Source organism: Apium graveolens, chromosome 2 (genome assembly GCF_009905375.1).
Source record: "Apium graveolens cultivar Ventura chromosome 2, ASM990537v1, whole genome shotgun sequence".
NCBI lineage: Eukaryota > Viridiplantae > Streptophyta > Magnoliopsida > Apiales > Apiaceae > Apium > Apium graveolens.
This window is the reverse complement of record NC_133648.1, coordinates 316,471,512-316,492,674: the sequence shown is the minus strand read 5'-3', so window position 1 is coordinate 316,492,674 and position 21,163 is coordinate 316,471,512. Positions and strand designations below refer to the sequence as shown.

Sequence of the window (21,163 nt, the reverse complement as noted above, 5' to 3'; positions counted from 1 at the left end):
TTTATATTCCTTTTATAATCCCCTCTTATAATCCTTGAATTTAAATCCTTTTAATCATGTTACCTTATACTCAGTTCTTTCGGTATCTGGTGGATTTTCGGGAAAAATCAAAGTGTTCGAATTTGGATTCTGACGATCTTTACATACACTTATTTACTTTATGAAATACTAATATGATCTTAGAATTTCTATAATAGTACTCCTATATAGCGTGGTCTGATAATTTTCTTTAATCAGGATCATCAGCAAAAGTTGCTATTCATCCGTGTTTCAAAAATTCCAAAAATTGGGGTTATTACATCAACTCAATGAGATCCAATCCTAAGTGGAATTGCTTCTCTCTCTTCTTTTACCTGCTGATGCCAAAAAGGGGGAGAAAGTAATTAAGTCCAAATGCAAAACTGTTAAGCCACTTTAGGGAAAGGATGATGAAAAAGATGACCAAGGAAACTCTGGAATGGGTGGAGGTCATGGTCAAAGTAAAGGTTTTTCATCAAGCAAAGCTGGAACTACAAGTCGAAGAACAAGTTCTAATACTGGGAGAAGAATAAGTTCTGATACTGGTAAAAAGATAAGTTCTGATGAACATCTGGAACTTGATGAGGAAATTTCAAGACAGTTATTTCTGAAAGAAAATCTAAGAATGGACTTTGAGAGTCTAAAGGAAGAAGAAGTTAGACTTAAGTTAGAAAAAAGTCAACTCCAAATCTAAAGCTTCTGTTGGTGAAAAGAAACTTCCTAAGGTTAAAGGCATTGTGATAAAAGAAAGGACAAATCCTAAGGCAACCAAGGCCAAATCACAAATGGAAAGAGATCCAAGGTCCAAGGGCAAGGAAAAATTTGATGAACCTGTAAAGGTTTATGTGCCATTTATGGATGAAGAAATATCTGATGCAGATGCTAGTCTTACTCTGATATAAAGGAAGATTTCTCAAACAACCTCTGACATGGCTCAAGTTGTTCAGAGTCAAGATATAGTAAATTCTGATATGAAAATGAAGCAAGCAACCTCTGACATAGCTCAAGTTGGCTTGATATCAGAAGATAAGGAAAATGAAACCTCTGACATTGCTCATGTTAAACCTTCAAAGTTACTCCTACCAGGATTCACCAAAGCTAAACAGACTCAACCTTTGAAGACTGCAACAAGTGGTTTTGAAGTAAGAGTGGTTACAGGAAAAGAAGCAAGAGATAAATCTGGATTGGGTAGTGCTGATGAAAGAAGAATACAAAACACAACCAATGATCCAACTTCTTTAAGTGAACCAGGTGTTGGAGCAACTCCTGAAAGATTGAATCAGCTTAAATATGTATAGATGGTTTACCATACCTTCTTGAAAGAACACATCTTGTTATATTTTATGATAGATGGAAGGGTATACCATATTAGGCTGAATGCTATACCACTGAAGTATTATGAGGAACTAGAACATGTTCTATTCTTACTTCAAGTGAAGAACAGATTAACAGATAGTGCTGCAAATTATTTGAAGACTCAAATTCAGAGACAGAAGAAGCTTTATTCTGTAAAGTCTGACAACACATACTGTCCCAAGTATAGAGATTACAAGGGTGATATTGTCGAGATGAAGCCTAACTATGCTAAGATTCTAACTACCTTTCTGGGTTATAAAGCTGTGGATTTTAATCTTGAGTCTGACAAGGCATATTTGATCAGACTAGATCAGGACATAAGAAAAGCTAGAATAAATGATCTCAGGGCTGCTTATCTTTCAAATTGGTGAACATACAGTTGAATTGAAGAATGCTAAAAGGAGGATGGTTAATGAACTTGAATATGCTGAGAGATGTTTGTTAAAGAACTATCTCAGAACAACTCCTGATATCAAAGAGATCGGTAATTGAAGCCAAGTCAAAGATCTACAACTGCTTAAATTCTGGTGTGTATACAGACTAAAGCTGTTATCAGAAGTTAAAGATAGTAAAGCTACAAGGACTATAAGTTGTAGTTATCTAGTTAAATTCTCATGCATTTATACTTAATATTTTTGACATCATCAAATATCTTTAAACTTGTATATTATGCTAATTTACAAGTTGGGGGAGATTGTTAGATATATTTGATAATGTCATGACTAATATGATTTGTGTTTAGTTTTCAGATCTTACTTAACAAGACAAATCAGTACTTAACTGGAAATCAGCATTTATACCGAAGTCAGAACTTAAGTTCTCAAAACTTAAGTTATCAGGAGATATTTATCAGAAGATAATATCAGGACTTAAGGAGACTTTCAGATAAGGAAGGCGGCTGATTGTAAGGAAAGAAGATCAAGAAAAACGCAAGAAGAGATATGCATGAAGAAGGAATTCTATGAAGAATATAATACTCGGAAGAAAAGATAACTAGTTGATATATTTTAGGAAGCAGAATTATATTCCATATCAATTAGAGATTATCTTGTAACTGTGTAGTATATAAACACAGACATAGGGTTTACACTATATGTGTTATTATAATAGAAATTATTATTTATTGTGACCCTAGCAGCTCTCGTGATAAGTTGTTCATCACTGAGAGAGGACAGTTCCATATTGTAACAGAGTTTAATAAAGCTTGTTTTCTGTTACTTGTGTTCTTTAATTCGATTTGATTGTGATAAACACTGTATTCAACCCCCTTCTACAGTGTGTGTGACCTAACAGAAGGGGACTCCAAACTTGGGATTATGGTATCCTAAGGAAACTGGTTTTGAAGCTGTTGGATACACAGATGCAGATTTTAATGGATGCATGGTTGACAGAAAGAGTACTAGTGGAAGCTATCAGTTTCTTGGACAAAGACTTGTATCCTGGTATAGCAAGAAACAACAATCTGTGTCAACTTCCAGGGCTAAAGCTGAATACATAACTGCTGTAAGTTGTTGTGCTCAAGTACTTTGGATTAGAAATTAGCAAATGGATTATGGCCTAGTGTTACACAAAATTCCAATTATGTGTGACAATACTAGTGCTATATCTATTGTGGCTTATCTAGTTAATCATTCTAGAACAAAGCACATTGTTGTAAGGTATCCTTTTATTAGAGAACATGCTGCTAATGGTACCATTGAGCTTATTTTTGTTCCAACAGAAAAATAATTAGCTGTCATTTTTACTAAACCTTTGGATGAAGCTACTTTCACTAGACTTGTAGGTGAAATTGGAATGCTTAATTCTTCATCCTGAAGGCAAGAACTCAGCTAATGTTTTGCAGAAGATTAATTTCTAATAAATCAAAGTTCATTTGATTAATTGAAAATTAACTGAAATATGAACTATAAATATTTCATATTTCTCTGCATATTTATTTTTCATTTTTATTTTCATTAACTTGGAATTTCTCAAATTTCTAAGTAAACTGTCACTTTGTTATTTCATATAGTCAATATATGTAAATGATAAAAGACAAAATTAAAATACAGCAAAAGTATATAGAGAACTGAGTTCTCGATAAGTATAAATGCCTTCTCGATAAGTCATTTTGTGATTTCTCGAATAAGTTCTCAATAAGTCAATTTTGGACTTCTCGAATGGACTTCTCGAATGGTTGTTTTGACTTCTCAAATGAGTTCTCGATAAGTCTTTGGTAGACTTGTCGTGGACTTCTCAATAAGTTATTATGACTTCTCAAATGAGTTTTCGAATGAGTCATTAATAGACTTCTCGAATGGACATCTCGATAAGTCACTTTATGACTTCTCTATAAGTCAGTGTAAAAATCTCGAATGAGTAATTGTAAGATCTCTACAAGTTTATTTAAACTTATCTTTAACTCAGACTGAAATAATTTAACTAATAAATTATTTTCAGAGTATTACTTTTAAAATAAACTCATTCTAAATTTAAATTGATTTAATAAATAAAATTTTAGAATATTTCGGTCCAACTTGGACAAACTGAGTATTTATTTGACATCTCAACAAGTCAATTTTAGTTCTCTAAAAGAGTAAATTAAAATGACTTATTGATATATAATTCACTTTTCAAAATGACTTCTCGATAAGAAAATTTTAAACGTTTATCTTTGAGTTCTCGATAGGTCATTTGTTTTTACTATAAATACTCAGACATCTATACATACAGCTCTTTACGCTTTCTAGAACTCTAAGTGACCTAGAACTCTCAAATCCAAACCGATTTCTCTCTCGTTTCGAACTCTTTCTCTTAAATTTCTCTTACCCACTAAACTTCATACTCTTCTCAATGGCCTCAAACACTATTGTGCCCTTTATCCCAAAAGAAACCAACTTTCTTGCATTTCTGGATGCAAATCAAGCTCCCGAAGCTTTTAAAAGCTTTGTGAAGTTTCTATCTGAAACATATTTTGTAGGGGCTATTACTGCTAATCATGTACTCTACTTGGATGTGTTAAGGGATTTTTGGACTACAACAGTAACAAGAACAGTGGTACACGAGAATCAGGCTGCATCAATTGTGATAAATTGTACAATCAAGGGCCAACATGTGGAGATTTCTGAGAATGATGTCAACATGGATTTGGGCATACCTACTGACAAGCTAGTGGAGGTTCCAACTCAGGAGGAGCTTCATGAATTCATGGACTTCATCAATTATTCTGAAAAAATTAATCTAGAAAGTATGAACAAAAAGAACCTGATGAGGGAATAATCTTTTCTTTTTGATTAAGTAATAAGGGCCTTCACCTGCAGAAAGTCAGGGTTTGACAATATTTCAAGTGTTATCCAGAAGATGGTCTACTCAATGGCTCACAACAAACTGATCAATGTAGGACACTACATCTTGGAGGAATTGAGCACCAGGCTAACAATGCCATTAGCATCAAGAGATAAGGAAATATTTCTTCCTAGATTCATTATGTCTACTTTAAATCATAAAGTTAATGACATATCATTCTCTCCTCTTTCCGTCATTCATCATAAAGTTAATAGGCAACTGTAAACAAGGATCCAAATTCTATTTGGATCACTTATTACAAAGAATAAGGTACATGTAGGGCTTAAATTAGTTTAAAATTTCATCTTTCTATTCCTATTCGGCGCCTATCATATCATTCTCTCCTCTTTCCGTCATTCATCTAACTCGCTCTATCATTTTGGTTCGTATCCTTTCCAACAATACACAAGATAAGTATTATTTAATATTTTAATCAAATATTTGCATAATGCTCATAAAAATAATGAGCATATAATTCATATTACTTAATTAAAATTTTATCGGGATATTACATTCTTCCCCCCTTAAACTAATTTTGTCCTCGAAATGTAAACTCAATTTATACCTGTCTTATTGAATAAGTGAGGATATTTTGATTTCATCATCTCTTCGGGTTCCCAAATCACTTCCTTTATTTCATGATTTCGCCAAATCACTTTCACAAGAGGTATCACCTTATTTCTCAATTTTTGTTCTCGATGATCTATTATCTCAACGGGAAGTTCTTCATACTGCATATTTTCTCGAATTTCTATCGGCTCATAATCTATAATATGCGATGGATCCGGAATGTACTTCCTCAAATACGACACGTGAAAAATGTTATGAATATGCCCTAAACTCGGTGGTAATGCTAACTCGTATGCTACTTCTCCAACTCGTCTAAGAATCTCAAATGGTCCAATATAACGTGGACTTAACTTCCCTTTCTTCCTGAATCTCATAATGCCTTTTCAGGGAGAAATCTTAAGAAATACCAACTCTCCTTCCTTAAATATCACTTCTCGATGATCCTTGTCTTCATAACTCTTTTGTCTGCTTTGAGCCGTCAAAATTCTCTGTTGAATCAACTTGACTTTCACAGTAGTTACACGAATTAACTCGGGCCCTAACAATTTTCTTTCTCCCACTTCATCCCAAGATAACGGCGTTCTACATCGACGTCCATAAAGATCCTCGTATGGAGCCATTCCAATTGATACTTGCACATCCTTTATTGCTAGCTTGACCAAATTACCCTAATTTTATTTCATATCATTCTTTCATCTATTTAAACATCACCAAATTTATAATATATTCATTTAAAAATCAATTATATTGTACTTCTTTTTTAATTTTTCTATTATTACACTATAAAATATACATGTTTACATATAAAAATTGATTTGCAAATGGTTATATATATATATGATTTTAATTATCATAATTTAGTAAAATATCGTAAAGTAATAATATAAGAAAATTTCAGGAAGAGTCATAAAGATCCCAGAAATGGCACCACAAAGAAATTACAAAAAACTATAACACGACTAAACTTTTCAACATAAGAAGTTTTTGTTTTTAATACATTAAATAAATTGCAAATTCAAATTTATACTTTCTAATTAATAAGTAAAACATAATTTAAATGAAACAGAATAATATCAACAATTTTGAATAATATTACGACATTCATTATCTTCTCCCTAATATCATCACTTGTTTATTTAAATAAATACATGAAGGCAAATGGTCTAAAGTTGATACCTCAAGAACACAAACTTTTGCTGAAGAAAACAACTCTCTTCTATCAACATTTGCCAAGCCTCTATTTAAACGCTCATGGACCCATTTGTCAGTTCCCGTAAAACTCTCCCAAGTAAATTTATCCCCTACAAAATCTAAGTCAGGTAACACCTACACCTGTTCATTTATAAGTTGAATAATAGATTATGGATGCAACTTTTTAATTCATTAATTTGTTTCCATATTTATCAACTTGTTAAAATTTAGGGGTGGTGTAAAGTCAAACATGAGTTATATTATGACCCGAGCTCATAAACCATGTTTAAGTGACTGATCATTCTAAAATTTAAAGTTTCTAGAGAAAGACACCGCACCTTAAAATTTCTACTTTCTAAAGGGAATCTTCATATAAATTTGATAATATAGTCTAACAAGAATGACAAGAAATAAGTGTGTGCTGGTATGTAACAAAACAAAATCGTTTGTGAACAAAATTCGGGATCGATTCGTTTAAATAAATTTGGTTTTGTTCATTTTCATAAACGATCCGAATTTGAATATGAAAATGAGTTTGGATGAATAAAAAAAGTCGAGCGGAACCGAGTTTTTTGTCTATTCGGCTTGAACTCGGCTCATAGATCATTATAAGTTAAAAAACTATTATTTAATATCGATATAACTCGTAAAACTATATATTATACATCTATATTTTAAGGTTGGTCAAGCAAAAAATATATTCGAACTATTATTGAATAACTCGACTTTGTTCGTACTCGGCTCGAGTTCGGCTTATCTTTATTATTCATGAGTAAACTAGAGTTCGGCTCGTTAAACGAGTTGATCTTGAACATTACTTTCCGTTTGGTTATTAAACTCGACTCTGCATTACTAATTTTAAAATAACTAAACTTGATTCTGTTTGTTTACACCTATGTATATAAAAAGGGTGTTGATACTTGCACATTCTTTATTGCTGGCTTGACCAAATTACCCTAATTTTATTTCATATCATTCTTTCATCTATTTAAACATCACCAAATTTATAATATATTCATTTGAAAATCAATTATATTGTACTTCTTTTTAAATTTTTCTATTATTACACTATAAAATATACATGTTTACATATAAAAATTGATTTGCAAATGGTTATATATATATAATTTTAATTATCATAATTTAGTAAAATATCGTAAAGTAATAATATAAGAAAATTTCAGGAAGAGACATAAAGATCCCGGAAATGGCACCACAAAGAAATTACAAAAAAATTATAACACGACTAAACTTTTCAACATAATGTGAACTTTTTGTTTTTAATACATTAAATAAATTGCAAATTCAAATTTATACTTTTTATTAATAAGTAAAACATAATTTACATGAAATAAAATAATACGAAAATACCAAATTTCAGTAATTCTATTAAATAATCTCACTCTAATTTCCGGTTCGATTTTTCACAATACATAATTATACAAAGATTATTCATATAATTTAACTTATCAATTTTCACCTATAATTACATTAAATTTAGATACAAACTACTCAGAAAAGGGAAATAACAAAAAAAAAATTATTACAGCGAAATTGTATAAAAAAATATGCAATAATTAATTAAAAGTGTACGAATATCACCTCTTTAATATTGAACGAACCAAAATAAGAAAAGAAACTCCTAGTATTAGTTTTCTTTGTACGGTTCGAATTTTATTGCTCAGAGCAGAGCTGACAAGGGCATGATATTTGTTGCGAGGGCAACTTGCGGGACCACTAAAGATTTGATTCTGTTATTCAAATGGTCAAGTTTGCTGGTGAGTTGTGAGGCTTGTGACAACTATTTTGGTTGATCCATTTTAAAAATGCCCGGGTTTTTTAAGGTCAGAATAAAATGTAACGTTTTTGTGCATCTCTAAATCATTCTATCATTTTTCGATTTTTCGCATACGAGAAATTGGATCCATCCGAATTATAGCATATTTCTATGTTTAATTTATTTTTATGATACAGACGTTCAAAATGTTTTAAAAATAATACAAAATGTCCTTCTCACTTAAATGTGCTTGGTTTCTATGGGTTTTGTAAGTCTCAAAATTCTTAACAAGGTCGTGATTTATAACTTTATTATTAATTTTGAAAAAAAGTAATTTTTGTGTTGAATTTTTTATTGGGTAAGTGATGTAACTTATTTTTCGTAGGTATTTTTTGTTGTAATTAAGAATTGTTTATGTATGACCTTCGAAAATTCAAAAAGGGTACCATGTGAGTCGAGCCTATAATTTTTGAATAAAACATATTTTAACGAATTTTTTAAATATAATTGTAAATAAAATTTTGTATTTTTTTTCGTGTAGTAGTACTTTTGCAGTACTTTGATTACCATTTATTTAAAAAGTAGTTCCATTAATTTACTTCTCATTTCATAATATTATTTTTAATTTATGAATGTACTATTTCACACATCATTCTCGTGGGGTCAAAAATGTCATGTTCTCTAATTTTTTTAAAATAAAATTTTAGTGATCAACAAACCTTAAATGTACTTCTATAGCAAATAATTAACATTTTTATATATTTTGTACGACTGCATTTCTAAAAATAATGAATACGAGTACTCGTTAAAAATTCCAAATTTTCCATGATACCTTTTTCGGAGCTAATAAAATCACACATAAATAATTTTTAAATTAAGACAAAAGATTCCTACTTAACATAAATTAACATTACTTGTCAATTAAAAAAATTTGACAACAAAATTAATTTTTTCTAATATAATAAAAGAGGTCTAAAACATGACTTTAGTAATGATTTTACGTGTCAAGCAAAATGATGTATTCCTCAATCATTTGTCTAAGGCAAGGCACCCTCGGGGGAGAAGTAAAAAAAAAAATATTCTAGAGAACGCCACTTTCTTCGAATTTCACCGCAGAATCTAGAAAAAGTGGCATTTTGTGTATTTTTTGGAAAATTTTGAATATTTATGCCGTAAAAATTAATTGAACATAGAAATGTGCTATAAATCGGACGAAGCCCGAAGAACTGCATGATTATAATACTTCCAGCTTTGATTATAAAGAAATATTTAATTATTTATTAATATCGAGGAGAAAGACAATCATATTCTATCCATTTTTTTTACATCTTTCTCTTTTGTCGTCCCTCTCGTTCTCTCATTTCTTTACATTAAAAGTAGTAAAAAAATTTAATATAAAAATTAACTACATCCACACTTTTACTTGTACACTCATTTTATATATTAAATTTTAATTGATTCCACCATTTTATCCGCTTCACCAATTTTCAAATTTTTAATATTAAAAAAAAACTAAAATCTAGATGATAAGCATGTTACATGTAGGGAGCTCTGTTATATAAATCGGTCGATTTTTCAAAAATCGCCGATAAATTGCTAAAAAATCGGTTAAAAATATTTGTCCGATTTGACTAATCACCGATAAATCATCCGATTTTTTAAAAATCGTCCAATAAATCATAAATCGGTATCTCAACCGAATAGTTTCGATTTTCGAAATTCCTGACACCGGCCGGGAGAGGTGTTCTGGTTGGCCCATTTCTAAAATTTCTTTAACTATGTGTCTTCACCCCAGTTATGGGTGAGGTGACAGACAAACATTATTGTTGTTTTATGTTAGTTTATCAATTGTTTAATCCATTATTTGCTTTGGTAAATGGTGAATGCATATCCCCAACAATGCTTATACACAAAACAAGAGTCGCAGAGTCAGTTTGACTAACTTATTTATTGCTTTATTTAAAGTAGCTCTAGCCTGTAAAGTCTACAACTCACTGCACTTAAACTTCCAATTTATACGTATACGTATAGTTTATTAGTATCATTTTAAAAAATGTCCTATTGATTCGATTTTTAAATTTCGATTAAATATTATCATTTAATCGAAATAAATGATAAAATATAAAATATATATTTTTAATTTTTTTATTTTAAACATTAGGCCTTAATTTTTTGTATATAAGAATGAAGAAATTAAAATTATTAATAAAATTGTACTTTAAAATAGGATTAATATGCATGCAGGCCAAATCCGATCATCCAATGTACACAATTTACCGGAACGAGGGAGTAAATTTTAGTTTGAGGGGAAATAAAGAAGGATAGGAGATCAATCACTTGCTCCTTACTCCCGAGTTATAAAGAGGTTGGGAAATATAATATAAGCAAAGTAATTTCAGTTGCACTCTAAATTGTACTCCCGAGTTTTAAAAATGAACGAAAATAAGTGATAATAAATATAAATTTAATATCAAAATTTTCACTTTAAAAATAGAAGAAAGTAGTTTAACTCCTAATCACTTACTTCTTTCCCTTTTAAAAACTTGGAAGCAAATATTAAGTTTATAATAACAAGTTTTGATTTGCAATTTCTTTTTATAATGTGCAAATATCCTAAGATGAATTGCATTAAAAATAGTTTTACTGTATAAAATATTAAGTATTCTCTAATTTTTAATATATAATGTTTCACTTCCTGTCAAACATATTTAGGAGGTTTGACTACATAACTAAGATTATTTTCTTAAAAAAATTGTGATTAAAAGCTTTGATCTGATATTTTTATTCAGAATTCTTATAAATATAATGATTCTAACTACGTGGTCAAACCTTCTACATATACATATGTACCACAAAATCAAACGTCATATATACTAAAACATAATAATCGAAATTGTGGTAAAATTTGTAATTTGGCTAATCACTTGTTTTTGATTATTTTTCATCAAAACCATTAGATCTTTCTCATCAACTAATCATAACCATTACATGTAAATAACAAAAACATAAAAAAACCAAAGATTCTAGGTTCGAATCCGAACAACTATATATTGAATCATACATTTTACATGATTATTTTTTAATTTACAATATTTGAATCCCAACAAATCGTACATTTATATTATTATTTAATATTTATACATGATTTAAATATTGGTAATCACATTAATTTATATTATTTAATTTTATAAATAACCCTGACAAAAAAAACAACATAAAAATGAACATTAAAAACACACAAAATACACCGCCTTTACTTGTAGAAGCTTACAGAAGAAGGTGCTCACACTATAACAATCCCAAGAATCTTCCTTAACTTTCTATCTCACCTCTCTGTAATAACAAAACATAGAAAGAACAATAAAGAATATTACTCATCATCATCATTATCATGGATGACCCAGAAGGAATGTAAGTTGTTTACTCAGCTCCACTACTAAAAGTCTTAAACCCCCATTATTTATTTTTCATTTTTTTTTGTAAATGTTGTACTTTAATGTGTTTGATTTTTTGAATATTTTTTTTGCTTTTTTAAAAACTGGGTTTTGTTCTTTATGTTGTTTTAGTTTATGTGTAGTTTATAGTTTTAAATATCATAGCTTTTGTGTGTTAGATTATGAAAATATGTGTAAGAGGTTAGGGTTTTAGTGGGGTTTTTATAATGGGTTATTTAAAGTGGCTCTCCCTTTTGCGGGATGTCGAGAGTTCAAAACTTGTCATGGTTTAACTAGCAAAAGAGATGGTGGGTTTAGTTTTGTTTAGTGATCAAAGAAAATTCTTGGGGACCAATTTTGGGGTTTTGTACTTGTTTAAAAAGGTCTGTTTTTTTTAAATAGTGCTTGTGACTTTTTTATTTTAATAAATTTATTTTTTGATTAATAGTTTGTTGTACATTGGTGTTGGTTTGGGAAAGGTGCAATTTTTAATGTTTACGATTGTTAAGTAATGTGTTGCTGGAGTTGTGTGTGGTGCAATTTTTAAGCCTCTGAGGTGCTTTTACATGTCATTATTTCTCGATGATTAGTGTGACATTGTAATTGAAGTGTTTTTTGTTGGTTGGCCTTGTGGGACAACAGATTGGATGCTTATATACATGATTATCTTGTAAAGAGGAGATACAGTGTTACTTCGAGGATATTTCAAGCAGAAGCAGCAGTACCCTGCAACACCAGTGGTGAGATGATTTTAAAAATCAGACTGAAAAGTTATTGTGTCGAGTGTGATGGCAGAGTTCTTTTTATTAGTTATCGGGAATTTAGTTGATGTATCTTAAATCGTTGGTTTACATTGTATATCACTAGCATTGCTATTATTTGTCGGCAATTTTATTGATATATCGTTCTGCATTATTTTACAGTCATTGAGGCTCCAGGCGGTTTTCTTTATGAGTGGTGGTCAGTGTTCTGGGATATATTCATTGCTAGGTACAAGTTGCAGAACCCGGGGAGTGAGGTGTGTTTATGGCCTTATGTATTCCTTGCATATTCGTTATCATGTTCTTTAGTATTTTGGACGCCTCAGTGGCATGAATGTGAATGTACACTTCAGCCTTTCTGATGCATTGTATTATATTTGCTTTCTTTCCACATTTTGTTACTTGAAATTTGAAAATGGTAGCACTATTCAAATGCAAATTTAATCGCTACGGGTTCTGTTTCTGACACTAACTAATAGAATTATACGGTGTTGGACATGGACATCAACATATCCAAGTGATACATAATAATGGAGAGGAGGAACATGATTTGTATTAATCATAATTTCTTAATCTGTGGATTGAAAATAGTTAACTTATTTAGCCAAAAACAGAGAAGAAAAGAAAATCATAGTTTAACAATTAACATAAAATGAGGGATCAAAATTATTTTTCACTTGGGCTAGGTTGGTCATGATTTCAAAAATACCTTAGATCCTTGACCGAATTAAGCTTACTGTGTCGTGGTTCTGGGAGTGGCAGACACAAGTTGCCCATGAACAAGAGATTCCACAACAACTGCACCAGCATTCCCTGGAATCCTTGAGGAATAAGCAAATGAATGAATACCTACTGCAAAGGAAATTGCAGCAACAGCAGCATCAGCAGTTGCTGGGGCAGCAGAGGCGGAAGGAGATTGAAATGGATCATAGAGCTCGTGACCCCTGTTCAAGGCAACCAGATATTATGAGCATGGATACAAATCAAGCCCTAACAATGAGATCTCTTGCAGGACAGTCGAGGTACTTCTCCGGGTTGTTTCACTTCCCTTTGTTTGCAAGAAAGGGCTTTAGGTATATGCTGATCTTTTCATTTCTTTCTTCTTATCAGGAATATTCAACATTCTACATCGACAGGCATTTCTTACCTTAATCCATTGATCAGTGAAGGGGTCAGCAATACGCCTTTGGAAGGGTGGCCACTAAATGTGAGTTCCCAAATTTGTATTGGTCTTGATAAGCTATGGGAGCTGGTGATGCAAATTTACAGACGTAGCCTTCTTCTGTACCAATTAACATAACACATATGACTTTTCTAGGGGCTTTTCCTGTCATTGCGTTTGATTTAAATATTCATCATAAATGTTATTAAGTTATAGAATCAACTTTATATAGAAAATTGGTCCTGTTAACTACTAGCAATTGAATGGCCAACTGTTGTATGGATTATTGTTCTTCTTTGATCGCCAGGCATTTAATTTTTCTTAATATGATAACGCTTACTTTGCACAATAATATATTATTGCATAAGATGTCAAAAAAGGAACTGACATGAGGAATTAGACCTATCATTTACTATTTTCAGTAGAGTATAGATGTAAAACATGTAGACTGAAGTAGATGTGTATTATTCAGGAATATCGTGAATTGGTTGAATGTTTTTGATAATAAATTTACTGATTGTGTGTGTTCTACCATTGGCTCTGGAGATTGGTGTCTGTCCTATTAGTTTTATTGCTGTTTTGCATCAACCTTTGGCTAGTCTAGGGCTCTTGTTATCTGACCTGTAGCTTAAGCCATGATGCATGGAAACCTTACGCGTCTAATTGCTGACCACAATGAAACCCGTTATTAGGTCCGAGATCACTTTCAACACAGGCTTCAGCAGCAGCAGCTGAATTCGTTGATTCAATTTCCTCATGCTATGAATCAATATCAGTTGCAACAAAATTATGCGCTTCAAGCACAGCCAAAATCACTATTGTCAGCTTTCAATGATTTAGAGGGCAGGCAACTGGGTATGGTTCTTAATGAACAGGTTACATGCAGTCTGAATGGTGTAATTTTTTTTCTGCTAGTAATATAGCTCCTGCTGCAGGTTCAGGTTTGCACGAAGGGTACCCTCTTTTAGCTAGTGGAAACGGAGATGTGGTTACTAAGGTCAGTTTCGTCTACAGTTATACTACATTTTTTATATTCAGATTGAGACTTTGCAACAGTTGAAATCTTATATTTCTACTTGGAATTAATATTTTGCAGCAAACACAGCAAAACAATGAACATCGGCAACAACATCGACAAGGTGCCGTTAGGAAAAAATCACAAAATTCTGGTGGCAGCAGTATGTTTGATGATAGCTTGTCAAACAGCAGTCAAAGAAATGATCAGGTTTGCTACTCTGATAGATCCTATCCTGGAACTGGGTATTTTCTAGAAAGTCTCTAATTTATTTCTGCAATGCTTGTCTGTATTTAAAACGTCCAAGTAAATTACAAAGTTTTAGTTTGTAGTGAAGCCATGAAAGTCCAGCATGAGTAAAAATACAGGTTAAGTGTGTAGAAGCAAGTCCAACAGTCTCTTTACTTATTCCTTAAATAAAATATAATAAATCGGATTTTACCAGTTTAAGCGATAAATATATAATTTTGTCTCCGACGATATTCCTTATACTCATTTTTTTTTCCATATTATATTATCAGAAGTACATTCTTTCAGTTAGTATGAGAGATAAAGATAGTGGTTCTCCTATTTTATTATAAAATAGTAGTGAGGACATCTTTAAATCAAACTAGTCTAACTTGTTCATGGCTTGTCACTTGTTCAAAATATCTTTTCAAACTAGTCTAACTGATATTTTAAACTTGTTCATGATTAATATCACTGGAATCTGTCGAACTTGAAGTTGTTCTTATGTTAATTTATGACACAATATTGTTTGAAGGACGATGAGCAGTAAATTTCTGTGTGACAGCAAAGACAAATTTATAAATTGGCTTGTTTTGTTTATGTCTTATCAAGGCTCCTAAAAACAGAACTGGACAAAAGAGAAAAATATCATCATCAGGCCATGCCAAAAAAACAAACACAAGCACCGCTGGGCCACCCCCAAGCACATTACTATCATCATCTTCATCACACAGGACTGCGAACATTTCACAATTTTCTCGACCTCCATGTTTGATTGGAAATTATGGTGGGGGAAAACATGCATCAGATGCACCGTCTGTAAGAGATCTTTGCTTATGAAAGCTAGCATTCAATTAGTAAACTTTGTTTTAATTATTTAAATAGACAATTTGAGGTTTTTTTAAGGGTGATTATTCTGATGAATATTTTATCATGTAATAGATTCATTATTCTGATGAATATTTTATCATGTAATAGATTCATTATGATGTTATAGTATTAAAATTCGTTTTAATGCCTTTGGAATATCCTGGTTTAAGGTCATAAGGTGAACCTTTTATGGTCTATATTTAGCCGTTAGTATATTTCTCATTTTTCTCTCACTATTTATATACTCTTCTCTACTGTAATTATAATGTTTTAAAAATCTCATAAGAAACAAGGTTAGCATACTTAAGTGATCTTGGGTATGTATTTGCAGACTCCATTTGATTGCTTCGCTGGTGGTCAAGTTAATGATAATACAAATATAATTCCGGACGGTGCAGATAATCAAGTTGATGAAGATGCAGATAATCAAGTTGATGAAGATGAAGGTTTGGCTGTTGCCAATGATAATTGATTTGTTTGAACAGTTTTCATGTACTTTCAACAGGGTCCTAATTATATTGTTATATCAGGTGGTAGCACATTTTCAGAAATTGGGCTCATTAGCACAGCTACTCAAGTTAATTGTTGTAACCTGTCATCAGATGGAAAACTGCTCGTGACAGGCGGGTATGATAAAAAGGTGGGGGATGTATACATGCGACCGTTGTATAAAAGCAGTTGGGAAACTGCATTTTTTTGTAGTTGGTGTATTTTATGAAGTCTTCAACTCCATGTATTGTTTCTGGACCTGAGATGCCAATGTTATTATATTTGCAAGCTGAACTTTAAAATTTGGGATTGTTCTGTGTAATGTGTGCATGGTGACTTAAGTTTAAATACTTCAATTGCAGGAGATCATATGTGTGTGAAATATTTCTCTTGTCATATTTAAATTTCAGTAAACTAGCTATACTTTTTCTTAAGCTGGGGGGGTACTACTGGTTATAACGATTTGCCCAGAAGCAACTGTACCAACCTTTCTCTCTGGTAAATTTATGATGCAGGCTAATGTATGGTCCACAGATCTGGGGAAACAGAGGTGTGTCCTTGAAGAACATTCTGATGAGATTACTGATGCTCGTTTCTCTCTGCGGAGGCCTTGGCTTGCTACATCTTCATTTGACCAAACCATCAAGGTGTGGGATGTCGAAAACGTAAGTAGACGTCATATTTTGCATGGATCTAATTGAAAATTTCTGGCGCAAGTATTACTTCATGTTATGTATACTAAGATGTATATGTTATGGGTAACATACTAGTAGAGACGTTCTGTAATATGACATGACATTAAAGTACTTGGTCTATTCTTGTATCATTCTGTAGGTGGATATCATTAAAAGATAATTATGCTATTATAATATGTTAAAAAAATAGTTAGGTTATTTTAATTTATGTTTATATCAAAATTACTATGGGTAAATGCTTGGAGATATAACCAACCGAAAATGCTCTGGTGGGTGGGGCGTAATATGTCTTATATAAACTATACCTATATGTTTGAAACAGCCAAAGGTATTTTTTTGTTATTAATTATTATACCAATATAATGGATTTAGTTCTACATAGTCTATACGTAGTCGGGCCTAGCTTTTACAATTAACAAAATAAAATTATCAAATCATTGTGAAGTTGAAATTATAGTTTCTGTGAACCATCTTGCTATATTACAAACTGTTTCGGAACTTTTTAGCTTGTCAATTTTTATCAGTTGGTCATAATTTAGCATTTAAATGTTGTGCGATGTTCTTTTTCCCCTTAAAGGTACTAAAATCAGATTTAATTACGGGGGTCTAATTTCTTTTTTAAAGATTTGTACGGATGGGCATATCTGTCAAATAAAATCTTTTGTAAAAGTAGTTTACCACTTCTAGTGGAACAATGATTTGGGCAACAGCCAGTAGGCATACAATAAAGTGCTACTGTTTTGCCAGTGACTGTCTTGAATCTGCAATGTTAGTTGGACATATGACAACCCGAGTCGCTAAATTAACAGCTATTTGTCATATGCCCTTTGGTATCACCATTGTTTATTGTTACCGTAATTGCCATATCAAAATTTGCGTTTGTAAAATTCGGTTAACTTGAAGTCTGACTAAAAATTGCAGCCAAATTATTCACTACAAACATTTTGTGGGCACTCTGCCCCTGTGACGTCGCTTGATTTCCATCCAAACAATGGAGATCTCATATGCTCTTGTGATAGCCTTGATGAGATTCGATACTGGAGTGTTAAGAATGGTGGATGTGATCGGGTTTTGAAGGTATGATTTGGTAAATATATCTTGCATATACAGCATCATACAGAAGTTGAACCTTAATTGTTTACTTGCAATGGTTTTGGTCTTTGGAATAGATAAATATATTTACTTTATTGTTCAGGGTGGTGGGACTCAGGTGAGGTTTCAGCCTAATCGTGGAAGGTATATTGCATCAGTAGGAAATGGAATATCGATACTTGATGTAGAGACCACTCAACTGGTTACTAATCAATTTAAGGTGGGTTATCGCGACATTTAATGTTGAATATTTTATTGTCTATCTTATCTGGGATTAGTTACAGTGACATGCACACGTTCAGCATGGTTTAAGCTTAGCCTTTGGGGATATCCATCCATGGTTGAACACATCTTCAATACAAAATCTTTTCCCTGGACCTTGCAGATTGTGAAGCCATACAGTAGCCTGCAGATATTACTTTACAAATATGTGTTTACTAGATCACAAACACTGCGCAGTTGTTTGAGCATATGTAGTCCAAAAACACTATTTGACTGAAGCTCCTGATGATAATTGCGGGCTCATACGGATGGCTTTAATTCTTGTAAAAATGGGGCATTGCACATACATTTGTGTGTGTTTGAGTGTAGGTTCTTGAATAAGTTCTAAAGTTTATTACTAAAAAAAGAAGAATGTTAATCTGGTTATATTAGTAACTTCTTTCGAACGGAAACAATTGGTCTTGTTGTGTAGGGCGCAGGTGTTTGATGTGGTCTGGTTAGAGCTATGCAGAACATTAGGACGTTGTATACATTTTGCAGCTGTTATCTTGATTGCACCCTGGTTATCTGACTTTCCTCCTTGTGGTTGTCATGCAGGGTCATGCACTAAATATACAGTCTGTTTGTTGGGATTTTTCTGGTGAATTTCTTGCATCTACTAGTAAAGATAGGGTTAGAGTTTGGAAAATTGGCTCTGGGGCACAACCTGACTGCATTCATGAATTAAGCTTTTCTGGAAAAGAATTTTGCTGTTGTGTTTTCCATCCCCAGTACTGCTCATTGTTGGTGATAGGCTGCTCTCAGGCAAGTTTAGCCGTCTTGGTGCTCAACTTATGCATAAGCTTAAATTCCTGTTTAAACTGCAAAACTTAAATTTTGGTTGCTAGTTGTATAACCGTCGCTAAATTATAAGCCGATTATGTTGCTCTTCTGCATAATTTATGTGTAACAAGTTTCTTTTCTGGCAAATTAATACTGATGTAGAAGTTGTTCCAAACTTGTTTCAGTCTTTGGATCTTTGGAACATGGCTGAAAACAAGTTGATGACTCCAGTCGCAGAACCGGTTTGTGCATTAGCAGTATCAGAAACCAGCGGTTTGGTAGCTTCGGCTTCTCGAGAAAATGGTGTGAAAATGTGGAAATGGATCTGATGCTTAATCACATGTTAGGTTATATGTACATGCAACCTCTAGCTGCTAAATATATGAATATAAATGCACATGTGTGGCGTATCCGCTTGTCTGCTTGACATTTGCTCCCAAATTTTGAAAATTATGGGTTGTTTAGTAGTTTGTCCTAAGAAATGGGAAGACAAGTGATATGAGTACTCATCTGTTGAACAAGTGGGATCATTTTTGTTAATATTTTATGGGAGATGTTTATTAGTATATGAAATTTCCATAAACATAAACATCAAGGAAAAACACAATGTTTATTATGTTTGACATGAACATTGCAAATATAGGTGTTCAAAGGCCTTAGAGATAGTAGATGAACTTTGTCATTGCTGTATGGCATCAAAGGCATTCAATATGGTATACAAAATTTGTCATTACCTGCTGGATCTATGGTAGGGTTTATGTTAGGGCCTGTTGGCAATTTATGGGGGCAATTCATGGATCTTTGTGATTTCTATTCAGAAGAGAGAGGGTCTATTTTATATTCTCTTGTATCCTATTTTATGAGATTTGAGAAGAATTGAAGAGAGTAGATTCTTCTGTTAGATAGGCTAGCAACTACTACAACATCCAAAAGGTTGGTTTGTGCTAAAAACTGAAGCCTATTGTTTAGAAATGCTGAATAAATGCCGTATGCACAAAAATTTTCATTTATAAAAATAAGCCAATTTATGAAAAGTGCATAAAATTATGTGTTTAGAGTGTGATCACGTGCACACACTAGATTTTTTTTTTTTTAATTTAATGATATATTAAACTATAACAATCAAGTAGAAGTATAGTTTGTAATTGGGTTAATTTTTTTCTTTTGATTTTTGGTTATCGATCATATGATAACCGTTAGATTTTCCGAATCAAATGATAAGGTCAGTTAAATATGAATAAGAAAAACATAAATAATCATAGATTTAGGTTGGGGTTCGCCAGTGACATACTAAATCAAACATTTATAGTATATTTTTATTGCTATAAACACAAACTAAGCTATATATTTCAAATCTGATCATCCGCATATTATTTTGTGCTATTGAATGATATCAAATATCAATCACATACTCCCTCCGTCCCAATTTATCTGTATTGTTTGACTTTTTATGGTCAAATTATCTCAAATTAGAAAGTATGTTTAATTTATTTATTTTTTATGTATATTTTAATTTTTCAAAATAATGAAAAAATGAGTTTTTATTTACGATCAAAGTTGAGTCAATTTGACCATCAAAATTTAAACAAGACAGATAAATTGAGATGAAAGGAGTATTTAACAAGATTATAAACTAATTTGAAACTAATTCCATTATGACGGTTAGAAGTAAGAATATATTACAAAATTAATATTTTATTAACACACCTAAAAATTTAGGAATAAACAAATGAGACGGAGGGAATATAATTTTAATTTTTTGATATCAGTCAGGACTCGCGAGTCAAAAATTATATTACTCGTATAATTTTCCAAAAAATATGGCAACGTCAATTTTAATAAGCGGAAATATGTATCTACATTAGGCCCAGTGTGCATGTAAGAGTTGATAATGTAAAGGGGGGGAGTTATGGCTCGTTGAATAGTAGTGTGGGGGGTGAAAAGAGATGTAACCCATCACTGACAGTACTGGCTGGGGAGGTTGCAGGGCGTAGCAGTGGCAGGGGTTGTTGAGTCTCCATCACTATCTCGTCCCCTTCTGGCCGTGAATCTCGGAGATCAGCTCCCCCCACCTCCCTCAGTCCCCCCCACTTCTCCTCACACCCTTCTAAATCATTATCCTAATTTTCTATTATCC

The 21,163-nt window shown here is 32.2% G+C and overlaps 1 protein-coding gene across 2 annotated transcripts; it reads left to right on the top strand.

Moving 5' to 3' along the window:
• Positions 1 to 11,514: 11,514 nt before the first annotated feature.
• LOC141708866 (transcriptional corepressor LEUNIG_HOMOLOG-like) lies at positions 11,515 to 19,592 on the top strand. Of its 2 annotated transcripts, XM_074512677.1 has the most exons (16): positions 11,515 to 11,647; positions 12,313 to 12,410; positions 12,594 to 12,688; positions 13,194 to 13,453; positions 13,542 to 13,638; positions 14,286 to 14,448; positions 14,529 to 14,590; positions 14,690 to 14,818; positions 15,449 to 15,655; positions 16,038 to 16,152; positions 16,237 to 16,346; positions 16,711 to 16,860; positions 17,812 to 17,967; positions 18,086 to 18,202; positions 18,802 to 19,008; positions 19,212 to 19,592. In XM_074512677.1, the coding sequence occupies exons 1-16, from the start codon at positions 11,628 to 11,630 to the stop codon at positions 19,353 to 19,355; spliced, it is 2,130 nt and encodes a 709-aa protein (XP_074368778.1). In that variant the 5' UTR covers positions 11,515 to 11,627; the 3' UTR covers positions 19,356 to 19,592. The 2 variants fall into 2 exon arrangements, with proteins under 2 accessions (XP_074368778.1, XP_074368779.1); XM_074512678.1 differs by lacking the exon at positions 15,449 to 15,655.
• The last annotated feature ends 1,571 nt before the right edge of the window (positions 19,593 to 21,163 follow it).

What these genes read in the sequence shown, in the direction of transcription:
- LOC141708866 (XM_074512677.1), top strand. Translation starts at nt 11,628, where the DNA reads ATGGATGACCCAGAAGGAAT. An exon ending in TGCAGAACCCGGGGAGTGAG is followed by an intron (nt 12,689 to 13,193) that starts GTGTGTTTATGG and finishes TGGGAGTGGCAG; the next exon opens with ACACAAGTTGCCCATGAACA. An exon ending in TGGTTACTAATCAATTTAAG is followed by an intron (nt 18,203 to 18,801) that starts GTGGGTTATCGC and finishes GTTGTCATGCAG; the next exon opens with GGTCATGCACTAAATATACA.